General features: G+C 35.4%; 3 protein-coding genes across 4 annotated transcripts in view; 2 read left to right on the forward strand and 1 right to left on the reverse strand.

The window, feature by feature from the left end:
• Nucleotides 1-211: 211 nt before the first annotated feature.
• LOC107684169 (26S proteasome non-ATPase regulatory subunit 4-like) lies at nt 212-4,690 on the forward strand. The gene is made up of 10 exons (XM_016480382.1): nt 212-286; nt 845-985; nt 1,106-1,220; nt 2,411-2,497; nt 2,600-2,668; nt 2,755-2,970; nt 3,062-3,170; nt 3,560-3,673; nt 3,779-3,843; nt 4,241-4,690. Exons 1-10 carry the CDS (start codon nt 261-263, stop codon nt 4,412-4,414), a joined length of 1,116 nt encoding a protein of 371 aa, XP_016335868.1. The 5' UTR covers nt 212-260; the 3' UTR covers nt 4,415-4,690.
• Nucleotides 4,691-5,248: 558 nt separating this feature from the next.
• On the forward strand, nt 5,249-10,743 carry LOC107684171 (vesicle-associated membrane protein 2-like). Of its 2 annotated transcripts, XR_001633821.1 has the most exons (6): nt 5,249-6,033; nt 7,353-7,470; nt 7,674-7,832; nt 9,795-9,846; nt 10,309-10,426; nt 10,551-10,743. XR_001633821.1 is itself a non-coding variant. In XM_016480383.1 (5 exons), coding segments are annotated over exons 1-5 (348 nt in total). In that variant the 5' UTR covers nt 5,249-6,031; the 3' UTR covers nt 10,326-10,743. The 2 variants fall into 2 exon arrangements, 1 of the variants encoding a protein (XP_016335869.1); XM_016480383.1 differs by having other exon boundaries at nt 10,309-10,743.
• A 3,150-nt stretch (nt 10,744-13,893) lies between these two features.
• LOC107684168 (tapasin-related protein-like) overlaps nt 13,894-18,016 on the reverse strand; it is a 5,563-nt gene continuing 1,440 nt past the window's right edge. Inside the window, exons 4-9 of the mRNA XM_016480381.1 lie at nt 17,334-17,534; nt 17,083-17,250; nt 15,313-15,416; nt 15,006-15,234; nt 14,748-14,822; nt 13,894-14,082 (exon numbers count right to left, since the gene is read on the reverse strand). Coding sequence (XP_016335867.1) covers nt 14,075-14,082; nt 14,748-14,822; nt 15,006-15,234; nt 15,313-15,416; nt 17,083-17,250; nt 17,334-17,534 — 785 coding nt within the window. The 3' untranslated portion in view covers nt 13,894-14,074. The remainder of the gene's footprint in view (nt 14,083-14,747; nt 14,823-15,005; nt 15,235-15,312; nt 15,417-17,082; nt 17,251-17,333; nt 17,535-18,016) is intronic.

Consider the following 18,016-nt stretch of genomic DNA (forward strand, 5'->3'; position numbering starts at 1 on the left):
TATATTTGTGATTTTTTTTTTCTTCCTCATTCAGAATTAAAATAAACTTACACCAGACATACACTGCAAATATAAGTGAAATAAAAACCTTTATCAGAAATGAATACAGGTTTTACAAAAGTTAGTTGAGAATCAAATAGAAAATTCGTTTTGAATCAGACATTATAAACTACGTTTCCCATAATTCCTACCGTTCTACTTTAACCAATGATCGTTCACATACGTGCTTACGTCACGTAGAGCGACAGAAAATTGTCAAGATGGTGCTTGAAAGTACCATGGTTTGGTAAGAAAAAATACTTTATATTCTTCAAACATCAGATATAGTTTGACAAACGTGATTTATTTGAATTACGATTCAATTATGTGGGAAATTATGTTTATTGGGGGTGAGAGAAAGGTCGCGTTGAGCAAAAGGACAGTTGTGCAGTTTTCCTTAGTCATGATGGAACATTGATCCTGTAAAACAGCTTCTTTGTGTTGACATGTTATGAGAGAACACGTTAGAAAGCGTAAAGTTGCGATTATCAGGTTGTCATTTTATGAAATCAGTTTCTGTTTAAATCATAAATGGGTTTGGTCCAATTCCTTTGTGATAATCTAGGTTTTTGTATAAGAAACTGTCAAGACAGGATTTAAAATCCTTGCAGTTTGTGTAACGTTACTAAAACGCTTTACTCGTGATGGCGTTCTCAACCTTTTATTAACTGACTGTTATTACATCTTATATTTAAATATTCAGTAGAACACTTACGTGGAGAATTAGACTTCGTACGATCATTTGCAGTTTCATATTTGACAGGATTGTTGAGTGGACATCACAGTGCAAGTTTATTATTTCTAGTGTGGACAACAGTGAGTATATGCGCAATGGAGACTTCTTACCTACCAGACTTCAGGCCCAGCAAGACGCTGTCAACATCATCTGTCATTCAAAAACTCGCAGTAACCCCGAAAACAACGTGGGGCTCATCACTCTGGCCAAGTAGGATGGAGATTTTATTTAGCCTATTTGTTTTATTAACTGGTACAACTGTAACAAAATCTATAGACGATACATACAGGAGATCCACTGTGTGTGTGTGTGTGTGTGTGTGTGTTTTAGTAACTGTGAGGTCCTGACCACGCTGACCCCTGACACGGGCAGGATCCTGTCAAAGCTTCACGCTGTTCAGCCCAGAGGAGTCATCAGCTTCTGTACTGGCATCAGAGTAGCACATGTGAGTCCGTTGGATCATAATTTGTACTTATTTATTTTATTTAATTATCTTGAATGTATTTATTTCTTAATATTTGCTTTGTATGCATATGTTTATTTTTGTCCATGAAGTCCACACTTTATCATTTACATGACCAGTTTTCTGCTCTCTGCCTGAGCCTTATGTGTTGAATTTTGCTACTGTAGCTTTTCAGCCTTATATCATCTGGACATATTTTGCTATGACCTATTTGAATGTGAAATGGTATTAAATTAAACCCTTTGGAAGGTTATGCAAATTTGGAGTTATTTTGACAACTTCATTTTTGGACTAGTGAGGAACTAGAAATTTTAAGTTTAAGTATTACATGATTTTTACATGACATTTTACGGTTTTATTTCAAAAGATTGAAAATAGTAAAATTTAAAATGTGTGTGTGTGTGTGTTAGAAATGTTTTTAGAGAAGGGTGCATATTTCAGTATTTGTAATTTAAAATTGAATGTTTAATTTATTGTCTTGCTTGCTGTTTTATATATAATATATATATATATATATATATATTTCCTTTAAAAAATATCATCATGGATGTATTAAATCAATCAAAAATGGAAGTAAATACTTTTACATTTTTACAAAGATTTCTCTTACAGATCAAGCAGTTCTTTTGAAATTCCCATTCATCGAAGAATCATTAAAACTGATCACAGTTTACACAAAAAATTGCACAACTGTTTTCAACACTTGTAATAATAAGAAATGTTTATTGAGCAGCAAATCAGCATATTAAAATGATTTCTGAATGGTCATGTGACACTGAAGGCTGCTGAAAATTCAAATGGCAATGAATAGGTTCTTTTCATTGCTATTAAAGCGAAATAACTGAACATAAACATAGGAGCCTGTGTGTGTGTATATATACACACTGGAATTAGAGTATGTGTGTGTGTATATATATATATATATATATACACACACACACACACACACACTCTCTCTAATTCCACTTATTCCATCTGTCGCTTTTGAATAATTTAATGTGTCCTTGCTGAATTAAAGTATAAATTTCTTTATTTTTTAAAATCATACTTACCCCAAACATTTTAATGGTAGTGTACCATTTATTTTTTCTTTTTCAAAATGTCATATAATTTATATTATTGTGTAATATTTAGTTATGCTTCCCATTCTCTCCGCTCCTTCTGTTTCACAGCTGGCATTAAAACACAGACAGGGAAAGAACCATAAGATGAGGATCATTGCCTTTGTGGGAAGCCCTGTGGAGGACCAGGAGAAAGATGCAAGTTATTTTTGTCTTGATGTATCTTGAGTCTATATTTACAGAAGGCCAATACAATATGTTATCACCTGCTCATTTGTGCCTCCAACCTGTCTCACTCAGTTGGTGAAGATGGCAAAACGTTTGAAGAAGGAAAAAGTCAGTGTTGACATCATTAACTTTGGAGAAGAGGTATTTATCACACAGTCCTCCAGAATGTACTTTTCCATGTAATTTTACTCTCCGCACCATTGAGTTTTTGCCCTTTTGCGTTGCAGGAAGTCAACACGGATAAGCTGACCGTGTTTGTGAACACCCTAAATGGAAAAGAGGGCGTAGGCTCTCACCTGGTAACGGTGCCTCCTGGCCCAAGCCTGGCAGATGCTCTTCTGTCCTCTCCTATCATGGCTGGTGAGGGTGGCACCATTATGGGCCTGGGTGCCAGTGACTTTGAGTTTGGAGTGGATCCCAGCGCAGACCCTGAGCTCGCTCTGGTGAGTAGCACACAGGTTTTATAGGACAAACTTCTCGGCTAGAGATTTTCCACATGATAAATGTCTGTTTTTCCACGCGTCTTTGTTCCAGGCTCTGCGTGTGTCGATGGAGGAGCAGAGACAGAGGCAGGAGGAGGAGGCTCGCCGGGCAACAGTGGCTTCAGCTGCAGAGGCTGGAGTCTCATCACCCACTGCAGATGGTGAGAGTTTAGATGATTATTGAAGACTAGATGGGTTTTCTGGACACCTAGACTAGGGGCTCCTTAAAGCAGCTGGAAGTTTGTGGAGTGATATACACTATAGTTCAGAATTTTGGGATTGAAAGAAATCTCTTATGTTCAGAAATACAGTAAAATCAGTAATATTGTGAAATATTAAAATTTCAAATAATTTCAAATTTATTCCTGTGATGCAAAGCTGAATTTTCAGCATCATTACTGCAGTCTTCAGTGTCACGTGATGCTTCAGAAATCATTCTAGCATGCTGATTTGCTCAAGAAACATTTCTTCTTCTTATCATTATTATTATCAGTGTTTCATGGGAATTCTGTGTTTAATATGACCTGAGGTCTTGTGTGCTTCTGTTAAGAGTCTGAAAATGCTCTGCTGAAGATATCGGCGGCTCCTGCTCTGCCTGATTTCAGCCGCATGACGGAGGATGAACAGATCGCGTACGCCCTACAGATGTCCATGCAAGGAGGAGGTCTGTCTCTCTACTCTTCATAAATTCTTATTCTTCATCGTCTTAATTAGTTTTTCTTCCCTTTTGACTTATTTCTTTTACACAAACAAATGTCTTTGTGCACAGAGTTTGGTGGTTCAGAGGCCATGGATGTGGACACTGGTGCAGCAGCAGACAGTGAAGCTCCTAAGGTGTGTTTCCCAGCTCTCTACTTTTAGAGAGGAGATCAGAATTTAATGTTGTGGGAATAATCGAAAGCAGCTACATATTCTTCATACCCATTATTCAGAAGCTATTGTGAAACAGCCAAAACCACATGAAACAGAAACGCTGGAACATTACATGTAATTAGATTTGCATGTACAGAAGGAAATACCAGTGGTTGCAAGGCAGTTTTAGGAAAGTTATGTTTTAGTCTTTGTTTCTGTCTAAATGAAATGCTGTATGAGGTCCGCTCTGATCCGGCCATACTATAATAATTAGGTACTGCCTTTAATTTGTCAAGTGGTTCATTTATAATCACATACAACTATGTCCAGGTCAAGGGCATAACAGTGACAATTTATACTCTGTTTGTGTGTTTTGTAGGAGGATGAGGAGGATTATGATGTGATGCAGGATCCAGAGTTTTTGCAGAGTGTGCTGGAGAACCTTCCAGGTGTCGACCCCAACAACGAAGCCATCCGTAGTGCCATGGGCTCTCTGGCATCCCAGAACAGAACAAAACCACCCGAGGGCAAGAAAGATGATGAGAAGAAATAGAGGAATAAGAAGCGTCTGGACGGAGGACAAAGGCAAATAAAACTGATGAAAGGTTTCCAACCTGGATGATGGATAGAGATGAACACAGAATTCATATATGATTAAAAACAAGCAAGAATTAATGATTTAACGAGTTTTTTTTTTTTTTAAACAAATGTTAGAGGGAGGAACAACAGAACAGACTAACCACAAAGAAAACTCAAAAAATACTTCTTACATGTAATTGTGAAAAAGTGACATCTGATCTGTAACATTTGGTGAAGCAAAAAAAAAAAAGTCAGACAACGCTACTTCAAATAGTAGTGCTCGCTTCAGTGTTTATTTGCTAGTTATTTCATGCCACCCAACTATAATTTTCCTTGTGGTTTTTGGATAACTTCTTGTAAAGGTTTCTCTGTCGATTTTGTATCACTATTTTAGTTCCTTTTGTAATAAAGGGCTTTGTTATGGTTAAGGGAATCTGAAGTATAGCATGTTATTACATGTTTTTTTTTTTTACTGCATTTACCCCTTTTTGATTTAAATTGAGAAAATATTAAATTATGAAATCCCTTTGGATTTTATAACTCATAATTGCTCAAAAACAGTCCAAATTGTTTAAACCTACATATTTAATTCTAATCAGAACAACATAAATATTACCATGAAAAGTTTTTAAACAGAAATTAATTTTACCTGCATAAATATTCAGATGAAAAAACAAAATCAGCAAAATTCAGTCCCAATGTGTGAAATGTGAGGAAAATGCTAAATATATTTAACAAAAGTTTTTTTTTTTTTTTACCCCTAATGGTACTCAGTGATTTTGTTCTCCCATGTCACACATTACTGTTGTATAAACAGATTTGGTGCTACATTTTATCAAACTGATCATTATTATGTTATACATATTATGCAGCATTTTTCTTTAAAACAGTACTTAACAGCTTCTGGAAGCCCAAATTGGGTGAAGTGCGTTGATGCGGCCAGAAATCTGTCCTGATGTTTTGATGGACGATGAGATCCATCCCTGCCTCTGCAGGTCATGAGGAACACCGCATGCGGTGTGAGCGGAGAACCTAGCTCTCACAGAGAAGAAAAGTCTCAAGAACAAGCCGACTCAGCACTCTGAACTCACTGATGTACCGCAGTACAGAGAGCGAGAGAGAGGATGGGGCTGTGGAAACATGCTGTGCATCATCCTCCTCCTCCTCCTCCTCCTCATGAGTTCAGCTACAGCAGCGACGCAGTGCAGGAGCGCAGCGCGCGCACATCCACCGCACTAACCTACAAGACTGAAGAATCCGGCGACAGCACACACAATTAACCCGCGCTGCATTCGATATGTAAAGTTTCTCTGATTAATGTCTACATTTTGAACGTTTCAGTGAGCAAACCGGTCATCATAAATCCGTTACTGGAGTTCCCTCAAGGCGAAATTGAACATTTACACATGCGCTCGTGCGCCCTCACGGTCCAGCACGTGCTGCAATAATGCGCCACTTTCACTGATGACGCGCACCAGTCTCTTCATACTCATTTGAACGTCGCTACCTCTTCTTCGCTATTTTGATTTTAATTGTATAACCTTTTGATTGTTCTCCCTTCAGCGAGGCACTCTGAAACAGCTGCTCGAGAATGTAAGTATTTGCCCAGACTTTATATTATGCTGTTTTTGTTACAATTATAGGCCTATGAAATATAAATTAACTTGCGCTTTTTATCCTTACATACAGTAACTTTGTAAACCGTTTTCAATCTTAATTTCCCAAGAATTCAGGCTATCTTAAATTAGTTTTGATGTGTTGGGGATTTGTTGTCATGTAGGTGTACAAGATTATGATTATAGGCTACAGTGAGGTGTCTCTTAGCACCAACGACGGTCATGATTACATTTATATCATTTTACATTTTTGATAGACCAAGACATAAGCTAGACCTCCTTGGTATTGAGGCTAATAAGGATAAAAATGTATAAAATAAACTCTTTATATATATATATTTGTTTATGAACCTCATATCATATAGGCTACATGATTGGTATGGGACAGTGAAAAACTCATATCGGTTGAATAATTAATATAGTAGTTAAACATTGTTAAAATACAGTGGCAACATTTGAGGTTTTACAGATTTAACTTTATTTTACATTTTAAAACCGTATTTCATTAACTGATTTAGCTATACCAACCCATTTCAGTACTGAAATCTGTTTAATAACTTTGTAATACACTGATAACCACCAAAAGCAAGTGGTGATGAGAAAGTCATACAATGAACCAAAATTCATCACAAACAGCTCTTGCACAAGCTGAGAAGGACATACAGAAAGTGCACGGTGTCATTCACACAAACACTAAACGCCGTCATGGTAACACATGAAACGGAAATAATGCAATAAACATTCATTTAACAACATTAGATGTAACATACAACCCTAATGTACAAACCTGATTAGAAAAAACCAAGACGACGCACAGTTATTTCTACGAAAAAACATCAAATGTGAAATGTAACGCAGGGAATTCTGGGAATTTATGGGTTTTCTCTGTAAATTATATATTCGATCTTCACTTCTCTGTTTTTTCACCGTATATAGTAGGGGAGCTTACTGTTAACCAACACTCTAAAAAGTGCTGGGTTATTTCAACCCAACTTTGGGTCAAATATGGACTAACCCAACCGTTGGGTTAAATTTTTACATTCAGTTTTTAACCCAAAAGTTGGGTTAGTCCAAATTTGACCCAAAGTTGGGTTGAAATAACCCAGCATTTTTTAGTGTGAATGAATAGGTTTTTACGGTAGCATTTTTACAGTCTTTTACCATTAAAATCACTGTCATTTTTTTTTTCAGAAGCCATACTCTGTGTTTGACACACTGTTACTGGAACATCAAACCATAACTTGTGCACGAGTCAGCAACTTTTTGAAAGTGTCATGGTTCTCTTTGGATGTTCAGGTCTGCTGCAGATGATGCCAACCCAGCAGGTGCTCCTGGAGGAGCAGGTCCTCCTGCTCCGCCTCCAAACACCACCAGCAACCGCCGACTGCAGCAGACACAAGCACAAGTGGAGGAGGTGAGTATATGTTTGTGTGTAAAGAGTTTATGGACCAAAAAATGAAACGATTATATATGCACAGGACAGCTTGTATGGATAGGTTGTGCAGTTTTACTCATACAGCATTTCAAATAACCAAAATACAAATCAGTGCTATTGCAACACAAGTATTCAGTGTCGTTCTTTCTTGTCTCATGTCTTTCTGTGGTTGTGGTCTGCAGGTGGTGGATATCATGCGTGTGAATGTGGATAAGGTTCTGGAGAGAGACCAGAAGCTCTCTGAGCTGGACGACAGGGCAGATGCTCTACAGGCCGGGGCGTCACAGTTCGAAAGCTGTGCTGCCAAACTGAAGAACAAATACTGGTGGAAGAATTGCAAGGTGAGTCATTGTGACTGCATGAAATCAGCTCAGCGCTCATACAGGATATTACGTATGACTTCATCATTTTAATTAATAATTACGCGAGGGGATTAGATGGAACACCAAATTTAACAGGAAATTATATGATGCACTCCAGTGTTTTCATTGTTAGAGCTAAAAAATAAAATACAAATAGTGCTAAAACCAAATGAAATGTAAATATAAATATTAGATGACAAACTTGCACTTAAAAACTATCTAATAATTAAGCTTAAGTTGATGTACTAAAATACTAAAACTGAAATAAAAATAAAGCTATATATAAATATTTAAAGAAAAATAAAGCACATAGAATGACAGCACATAACAAACTTAAACTGAAAATAAAAACAAATTCAAAACATTAATAAATGCTATAAAAGTATACAAGTAATACTAAAATAACACTTATACTCAGAGCTCCATATAGTGTGAATGAACTAACATGCAGGAGTAAATAGGTCAGTGCTTATTGCTCATGCTATGCTCAGTGATTTTGTTCTGTACAGCTGCAAGTGTTAATTAGTTAATTAGTGTAAACTGGAGCCTCTGGGTTTTGATAATCACCTAGTTGCAGAGAAACATGGGACATATCAGTAAAGCTTTTTGTGTACTGTCTGCAGGATAAAAATCCCAGTATAATTTTCGTTATTATGGCACTAGTGATCTGTCAAGTGAGCTGCCTTGTTAAGGATGTTTTTAAGATTCATGTTTAAGGATTTCTTTTAAAATGCGCTATGAGATGAAAAAGTAGGTTGTTTAAGTCAGTGGTTTCCAATCCTGGTGCTGGAGAACCCCCAACAGTGCATACAGTGTTGCCAGATTGGATGGACAATTACTAGCCCAAAAGCTCACCAAAAACCACCCACTCCAACAAAAGAGCCCAAAACTTTAACTGTCAAGATTATGTGATAGAATATTAGTGCCATGTCAATCAAGTGCCATGGTTAAGAACCATTTTTAACTCCTTAAAACAAAATAATGATGAAAAAATAATATAAAAATAGATCAGTTTCCCAGGAAAATGGATAAAATCAGGTCAAATATAGTAAATAGAATGACCAAATATGACTAAAATATGCAGGCAGACTGTCAAAATGCAATCAAGAAATTAACCGATACCCTTGAAAAAACACATGCATCATTTTCAATGTCCACAGTCAGAATAAGCCAAATTATGCAATAATAAGCCAGAATAATGCAAAAAGTGCCCAATATAAGTGATCGGAATAAACAACATAATTTGCAGGTATTTCACACACCATGACAGTCAAAACTGTGTCATTCATTGATACATACTGTACGATAATCCGTACAACAACAACAATAATGCGCATACCTTCATGTCGCACTTTAACTTCAGACAGAACTGGAGGAAGTCTTTTGTGAAGTGCATTTAATGATGAAAAAATAATATAAAAATAGATCAGTTTCCCAGGAAAATGGATAAAAGCAGGGCAAATACATTAAAGAGAATGATCAAATATGACTAAAATATGCAGGCAGACTCTGTCAAAATAACAAAAAATTAACCGATACCCATACCCTTGAAAAAACGCATGCATCATTTTCAATGTCAACAGTAAGAATAAGCCAATTGAAATGCAAAAAGTGTCCAATATTACCATTATTTTTGCTCATACTCCCACTTGATTTTTTATGATTACATTTATAAACAATCAGACTTATCATTTTAGCCAGGCATCTGATAAAATGAGCAAATTCCATAATCCCATGGAGTTATATATTCAGTATGTTTTGTTATTTTTCTTTACTTCAATATTGAGGATTTTTAAGTATTTGTTAGCATATTCTTGAATAATATGATGATTCCTGATACTCAGGATGCTGGATAATTTTATGTTTTGCTTGCTGACTTCCTTCTTGTATTGTAGATTGAGTGATAAATTGTGATTTTAACAATTTTTTGTCCTTCCTCAGATGATGATTATTATGGGTGTCATTGGCGTCATCTTCATTGGAATCATTTTCTGTGAGTTTTGAATCATTTGAATGGCTCCTTTGAAGCATTTGTTGTTACATTCAGAGCACATTATCATCAGACAACTTTGCCGTTATCTCCTATTATCTAATTACACTAGGTTGTTACAAAGGCAATTATATATTATTATATTGTCTTATAAAACAATTATAAAGGTACAATTACCTATTATTAAAAATGAAACCATTTGTAATTCTTTGAGCTGAAATTTGGATTATATTTTTACATTTGCCTGGATATTTTAAAAGGCATCAGTGCTGGAGACCAGCCATCTATGTGAGTTTGTGTGTTTAGAGGCCAGACTGGACCAGCACCGCACAAGCTCAATAATTCATCGTTACACTCATTACAGTGAATTATTCAGTTGTGTGCAGCAGTGCAGGATGAGGTAAAGAAACACATTTTGCAGTGGACCTTCGTCACACTCTTCTCCTTTTATCTTTCCTTCTCTAGTGTATTTCTTCTCTTGAGCCGATCCACCTGCAACGAACGAGAAAATGAATGAGTGAATGAAGAAAACACAATCATGAGCTCTGCCCATTTTCCACATCCTTCTCGCTTCAATTTCAAGGTCTCTCCATTTAGTCATTTTGCACCTTGGTGTGACAGTAATACACAGAAATCTGCTCTCCTTTATCCTCTAGCAGAATGAGCACATTTCTGTTTCTCTCTCTCTCTCGTTCCCTCCCTTCCAGAATCTCCTGCATTACTGAAATGTTCTGCAGACACGCAGACATTCATACATGAATGCACAGAGAGAGCAGAAGAAAAACAGACTAAGAATAAGTGGGAGAGGTCAGGAAGAAAGAAATGTGGTGACTTGTGAAAGGAGAGAGAGTGCTCATGGGAGGAGGCGTACATTACTGTTTAAAAGTTTGAGGTCAGAATTCTTTTTTTTTAAAGAAATGAATACTTTTATTCATCAAGGATGCATTGATTTGATCAACAGTGGCAGTGTCAGACATTCATAATTTTAAGAAAAAGTTCAAATTTTTAAGCATGGTTTCCACAAAAACATTAAGAAAGACATTGATAATAATATGAAATATTTCTTGAGCACCGAATCAGCACATCATGTCACACTGAAGACTGAAGTAATGATGCTGAAAATTCAGCTTTGATATAATAGGAATAAATTACAGCTTAAAATATATTAAAATAGAAAACCGTTATTTTGCATTGTAATAATATTTTACAATATTACTGTTTTTACTGTATTTTTGAGCAAATTAATGCTAAGAAAAAATGGGTCACATGATCCTTCAGAAATAAGTGTAATAATGCTGATCTGCTGTTCAAATTAAACTTTTGATGACAAACATTTTAATTACAGATTGAAATATATTAACCCCTTAACTGTCACCCCCCATTTTTTTAAATAGGCATTAAAGTGCACTACCCAAACTTAAATTGTTAGAATTCATGAACACTTTGGAATACAGAGGAAAAGTTGGTCTCTTTTTAAAGAAGACAGTCAGCAGATTATTGCAGAAGAAAAAAAAAATATATATAAAAAAGTTATAGAAGTTTAAATTTACTGTAAAGAAAATGCACTGTAAAATTATTATATTTTATGTAAAATAAATATTTTACATAACAGGTTTTACTCTAAAATTGCAAAAAAAAAGAAAAAAAAAAAGTAAAGCCTTATGTCTAAATAAGTTATGTTCCAAATTTGAAGTTGATATGAAAACAATCGAGGTTTCTGTGAGATTTTATTTAGGGCGTTATACCACAAAAAGCCACCGGGTGCCATCCAAACTCCATGAAATTTTTTAATGCATTTTTCTGTCACAACTATCTAGATTTCTCTGTCAGTATTACGTCTATCAAAATACAACCACCAAATATGGAATCCTGAGACTCAGACCTTTCCAGTGATATGTAAATTTTTTTTATGCATTTTTCTGTCACAACTATCTAGATTTCTCTGTCAGTATTACGTCTATCAAAATACAACCACCAAAATAACCACCAAATATGGAATCCTGAGACTCAGACCTTTCCAGTGATATGTTTTATGTCAGGATTATAAAAAGTTTTGATTGTAAAAGTCCTTAATGCATTTTGTAATATGACACTTGACACCGCCCGCTAAGGGGGAGGAGACCGCCAAAATATTTTAAAGTACCATTTCCAACGTAATGTCAGATTTCAAAATTGTTTTCACAGGATGAATCTTGGGCTTCTAAGCTTTCAAACGGTAAATAATTTATGATGATTACTAAAATATTTGATAGAGAAAAATGACAACAAAATAAAAGAGTGCCAAGCGTCCCACAGGTGGGACGGTGACAGTTAAAATAGAATACAGTTATGTTAAATTGTAATAATATTTCACAATATTACTGTTTTCACTGTTTTTTTTTGATCAAATGAATGCAGCCTTGGTGAGCATAGAGAACATTTTAAAACAAACTTTTGAACGGTAGTGTATGTAAGAGAGAATATGTGTGCGTTTGTAAAAATGTGAGAGTGAAATAGATGAGTAGTAAAGTCAGGTAAACATCATTTCTGTCTCTGTTTTGCCAAAGCTTTCTCATCTGACCTTTTGGAGAACTTTTATAAATTGATATTGTCATAATCTATCCCCGCAGGTTTGCCTCTTAACCCATTATCACTACCGCTGTTGCCATTACCCTGTTATCAAGACCAGATTCATGAGCTATCATCCACTGATTTTTATTCTGAATGTGTATGTGTGCTTAAGTTTCAGACATTTCCAGAAAAACAGCACAAATAGACAGATCAGTTATGAGAATAGCTGTGTTTTTTCTACCTACTGTATAGGTGCACAGGTTATGAAAATAAACAGTAAAAATGCATACCGAAACTGTACGCATATAAGGTATTAAGAATAAGATGTTCATGTGTTTCTTTTGACTTGCATGGCAGAATAATCCCACTGTTCGACTGTTTTATGTGTGATCTGTTCATTTATTACTATTAACTGCCTGTTATAAGCCTCATTTTCCTGTTCTGAGGAAAAGCCTCATCTGGGAACAAGATGTGAATGCTACAAGCCTGCCAAAATGTACTGAAACAAAGGTACAGAAATGGACAGATAATCAATTCAAACAGAGCATAAACAATAATCTATACTGCCATGCAATTTACAACAGTTGGTTTTCACATTCCTTTGTCAGCACAGAACTTTATAGGCCTATTTTGTTCTGTTGTTGGAGGATTTAGACATGTCTATTTTTCTCTTGTACGATCAAGTGAACAAATTAAAAATGATGACAAATTATGTGTATAAATATTAGTGAACGCATATACCATAACAGAGGGGTGATGACATTAGCTCTGATGCCAGTGTTAGATTTTAATGGCATAAACAGCATGCTTATATGCCCCTGATACTTTAATGATGCCAATAAAGCCATCGACAAAACCTTATCTGTTGTTTTTATTTCACAAGAAACAAGAAAAATGTACAACATCCAATAGATTAGAACATCGTGAAAAATAGAATTCATTTGACATTTATAGAATAAGTTATGCAAGAATGTTTTTTTTTTACATTTAATGGGGCGGTTGATTGCGATTTCACTTTTTTAACGTTAGCTAGTGTGTAATGTTGCTGTTTGAGCATAAACAATATCTGCAAAGTTAAGGCGCTGAAAGTTCAATGCAAACGGAGATATCGTCTTTTAAAATTCTGGCAGTTTAATGCCTAAAAAAAACGGCTTGTAGGGACTACAACGAGCTACTTCCCGGGTTCACTACGTCACAAACCCAGAAATTTACATAAACCCCGCCCCTGGTAACATAACAAAGGGGGCGGGGCCATGTTGCACTGCTTTAGAGAAGTTTCTGGACAACGTGCAGTACGCGGTTAACGAATCACAACACACTGGGCCAGCTAACAAATCTGAGCGCATTGCTTATTTCTGAGGGAGTGGTATCATAGAAAATGGAAGTCAACCAGCTGTTCAAATCACAATGGAGACAGCGGCTTACAATAAAGGTAAAATATGACAAATAAGGCGTTTTAAAAAAAAATGAACCATGAAGACATGTTACACTGCACCCCATAAACACAATCAAGCCTAGAAAAAAAGCAGTCAACCACCCCTTTAACTTCTATTAACAAATGCACCATGACTGAATGAAAATAAATCCATGTGAAGACAGTGCAGACCGATGAAGTAAAAAAAACAAACAAAAAAAAAAAGTAAGATGGCTCCTTCCAAGAATTCACGCAGAAGACTGGTCCTCAATTCTCTTAGAAGACAAAAAATGATAAAACAATAATCAATAATACATCTAACATTGTCCCTTCACCATCTTGTGGTCTTATATAGTATACACTACCGTTCAATTTTTTATTTTTTTTGAAGGACTCATCACCATAACTGCATTTATTACAGCAAAAATACAGAAAGAAATGAATAATATTGTAAAATATTTTTACAACTTAAGATTATTTTTGATTGATTCAAGATCAAGATCATAATTGAGATTGATTTTTTATTTTATTTGAATATATTGTAAAAGGTCATTTATTCTTGTGATGGCAAAGATTTTTTAGCAGTCATTACTCCAGTGTCCTTCAGAAATCAATCTAATAAGCAGATTTGCTGCTCGAAAAAAAAAACATTTCTTATCATTATCAATGTTAAATATGCTGTTACATATTTTGGTGAAAACAGAATTTTTTCAGGGTTCTTTGATAAATATAGTTTGAAAAGAACAACATTTATTTCAAATGGTATTTTTTTCAATGTATCAATGCAAAAATCTGTACTGTCACGCTTCACTGTCACAATTTAAAGCATCCTTGATCCTTGCTGAATAAAAGTCTTAATTTCTATATAAAAAATCGTTTGAACGGTAATATATATAGCTAGTATTATATATAGTTACATGTTTTAAAAAACTAAACTCACCTGCACCTTTGAAAGCTTGATACAAAAACACCACTGATATCGCCAACATCAAGACTATTGTCCAGAAGGCTGTTTCTGTTCAATTAAAAACAAAAATCAACAGACTTCATGAATGTTTAAATTGAACAGATTTACTAATATCACATCAAATTATTTTGCACATGAAAATTACTTTGAAAGTTGATCACAGAGCAAACTAAGTTTACATCAATCATATTTGTGAAAACATCATGGCTAACTTAACAAAAGATCTCTCACGTGGCTCAGGTTTGTCCACAGTGAGGGTGGCATCTCTCGGTGTTTCTAGGGCGGGATGAGACACCCTACAGGTGATAACGGTCCCCGGTGGGTTTTTGTTGGGCCGTAGGGTGAGGTGAGAGGAGAGGGAATATGTTCCATCACTGTGCTGCCGATGGCTGGAGAGGGAGGATTCTTTTGACAAAGAGACAGGCTCTTCTTCAGAAGACGCCTGGGAAAACCACTCCACCTACAGGAGCACAGGGCTGTCAGGACACAAGCCAAGAGCCCGACTCCAAAACAAGATCAAAACATGATCAAATATGACCTGCACATCCAGAGGATAGTAGCGATGACAATGGCAGCTCAGTTTCTGGGGTGTCGTGTCCTGAAATGTCAGTTTCTCCTCAGATAGTGTGATACGAGGAGGTTCTGGGTGAAGAAATGGGATGGAATATTTGACAATTTTCCTTTAAATTAAATTTAAGGATTTGTGGATGAGAACAATTTATGGGTTTCTTCAACTTTGAGCAATTACTGTTATGTCCCATGTGTGGATTTTTATTCAAACTAACATATTTCAATTTATATGAAGTTATATGAACCTCAAGGCATTAGAAACTTTGGTAACACTTTAGTTTAGGGACCAATTCTCGCTATTAACTAGTTGCTTATTAGCATCCATATTTCTAGCATATTGGCTGTTTATTAGTACTTATGAAGCACATATTCTGCATGACCATATTCCCAATCCTACCCAATACCTAAACTTAACAACTACCTTACTAACTATTAATAATAATATAAATATTAATAATATTAGTAATTAGGAGTTTATTGAGGCAAATGTCATTGTTATTTCATAGTTAGTTAATAGTGAGAACTGGACATTAAAGGGGTCATATGATGCGATTTCAATTTTTCCTTTCTCTTTGGAGTGTTACAAGCTCTTGGTGGCTATGGTGCATAAACATTATATCGAACATTTATCGAACTCTTCATATCGTTTTATGGAGGGAAGTTATATCGCGATAATTATCGTTATCGAATTATCGCCCATTGAAACTTAAACCGCATAAACACATTTCATTACACCAAATACACAAAATAATGTTCTTTTTAGCAGCATCCTTTAATATATGACCCCTTTAAAATAAAGTGTGACCGAAACTATTTATTTATCTACTTTTCATATTACTTTTATGTGTAGATTTCATTGTTTTACTCTTGTCCCAGCTTCACACACTCAATATTAAACTATGGAAATCCATCATAAAGTAGGAATTCGAAACTATGTTTAAAACTATAATAATCTAAACAAAGAATTAAGTATTTTAAAATTTTGAAATAGATTTAAATATTTAATCAAAAATATTACTATTTTAAAAAAAATTTTTTTCGAAACTTGAAAAAAGTTTGTACTTGTTTACAAAGTTACGATGCCCCTAAAGTGACTTAGTGATGGTAAAAAAAAATATGATGAGGAAAAAATATATATTTCAATTTTGCGTTCTCTCGCAAAAGTTTAGCATTTCTCCAACAAACTTTGCATCTGCTCGCAAAAGCACTAAAATTTACTTTTTCCTCCGACCTTATATAAATCACAAACGTTTTGCAAGTGAACCCAAAAGTTTTGCAAGCAAATACAAAACTCAGGGGAACAAAATACTTTTTTGAAGGAACACAAAAGCATTACAATATTTTTTCCTCCTATCTCATCATGTCCTTTTAGGGGCTCCGTACCAAGGAGATGATGAAAATAAGACACAAAATCAAATTTAATGCAAATTATGCAAAATGTATAAAAATAATGAAATGCGAATTTTCCACCACAGAATGCTTTGTTACAAAATCGATGATTTAAGATATGGTGGAAATAATAATATGGTGGAACTTTTAATGACTTTCAGGAGGAAAAAATGGCAGAATTCTCCTTTGATGTATGTCGACTACTGTTACTTGATTAAATAAACTAATGAGAGTGTGAAAGTATTTCAAAAGTCTATTTTCTAAAAAGTGTCCATAGCTGAAGAAACATCTTTATACAGAATATTAAAGGGAATTTTGACCCTTCTCAGTATGCCAATGAAAGACTCACGTGTGATGTGCAGCTGCACGATCTGTTGAGTCTGAAACTCCCCAGAGCCGACAGTACAGATGTATGTACCCTCATCAGTGACCTTTAACCTCCCCAAAGTCAGAGACGCATTACCGTCCCTCACCAGAAGATCTGCTTCAGTGCTTGTGCCTTCCCGGTCCACAAATACTGTAGTGTACAGTAATAGTGTGATATTTAACATCCAAACATGTTTTCCTTTAAATACTTTCCTTTAAATATTTCTCACTTACAATCTTGTCCCACGTCTGCCTCTGTTTCCCTCGCTTTCATGTCAAGTATTTTACGGCCATTTCCTCTGTGTTGTATGCGCCACTCGAGGGCCACATCCTGCCCAGGGACGGAGTTCTTCTGTCTGAAGCCACAGTCTAACAGCACATCACCCCCGATTGGAGCCACGATGGATGGGACACGCGAAAACACCACAAACACGACTGGGAAAAGAGAAGAGTGAAGGAGAGGAGGGAAATGGTAAAAATGTCATTACTTGCACAAATAATGCAAAAAGTAAGGTTAGTTAAAGAAAACATACACAGCGCTCCTCCATAACAAGAATATGGCAAGTTTTTATTTGCGAAGATTTGATTTGCAAACAGATTCAAGTGTATGTTTAATTTGTTTTCTTTTATTAATGTGGAATGCTTGTTTTATGTTTTTAGGCAGAATTTGGCAAACTAGGCCATTTAGAAACAATTAACTATCATTCCCCTTTGTGTTATAGTGTGAATGTACATTATAAAATCTTTAGACACTTGTTCATGGGTTCTCCTGATCAATACAATCTAGAAGTGAACCATCAGATTTTGTAATGTTTCGAAACAAGGTTTGAACAACTGTTTTGTGAGAGAACACAAATGTTTAGTTAGATAACAAATGTTTTGTTAGGGAACACAAATGTTTAGTTAGATAACAAATG

This window comes from Sinocyclocheilus anshuiensis, unplaced genomic scaffold, assembly GCF_001515605.1.
Source record: "Sinocyclocheilus anshuiensis isolate Anshui unplaced genomic scaffold, SAMN03320099.WGS_v1.1 scaffold1893, whole genome shotgun sequence".
NCBI classification, from domain to species: Eukaryota; Metazoa; Chordata; class Actinopteri; order Cypriniformes; family Cyprinidae; genus Sinocyclocheilus; species Sinocyclocheilus anshuiensis.

Coding starts and splice junctions, on each gene's coding strand:
- LOC107684171 (XM_016480383.1), top strand. Junction 7,471..7,673: donor CACAAGCACAAGTGGAGGAG/GTGAGTATATGT, acceptor TGTGGTCTGCAG/GTGGTGGATATCATGCGTGT. Junction 7,833..9,794: donor ACTGGTGGAAGAATTGCAAG/GTGAGTCATTGT, acceptor GTCCTTCCTCAG/ATGATGATTATTATGGGTGT.
- LOC107684169 (XM_016480382.1), top strand. CDS start 261: ATGGTGCTTGAAAGTACCATGGTTTG. Junction 2,669..2,754: donor TCATTAACTTTGGAGAAGAG/GTATTTATCACA, acceptor TTTGCGTTGCAG/GAAGTCAACACGGATAAGCT. Junction 3,844..4,240: donor CAGACAGTGAAGCTCCTAAG/GTGTGTTTCCCA, acceptor TGTGTTTTGTAG/GAGGATGAGGAGGATTATGA.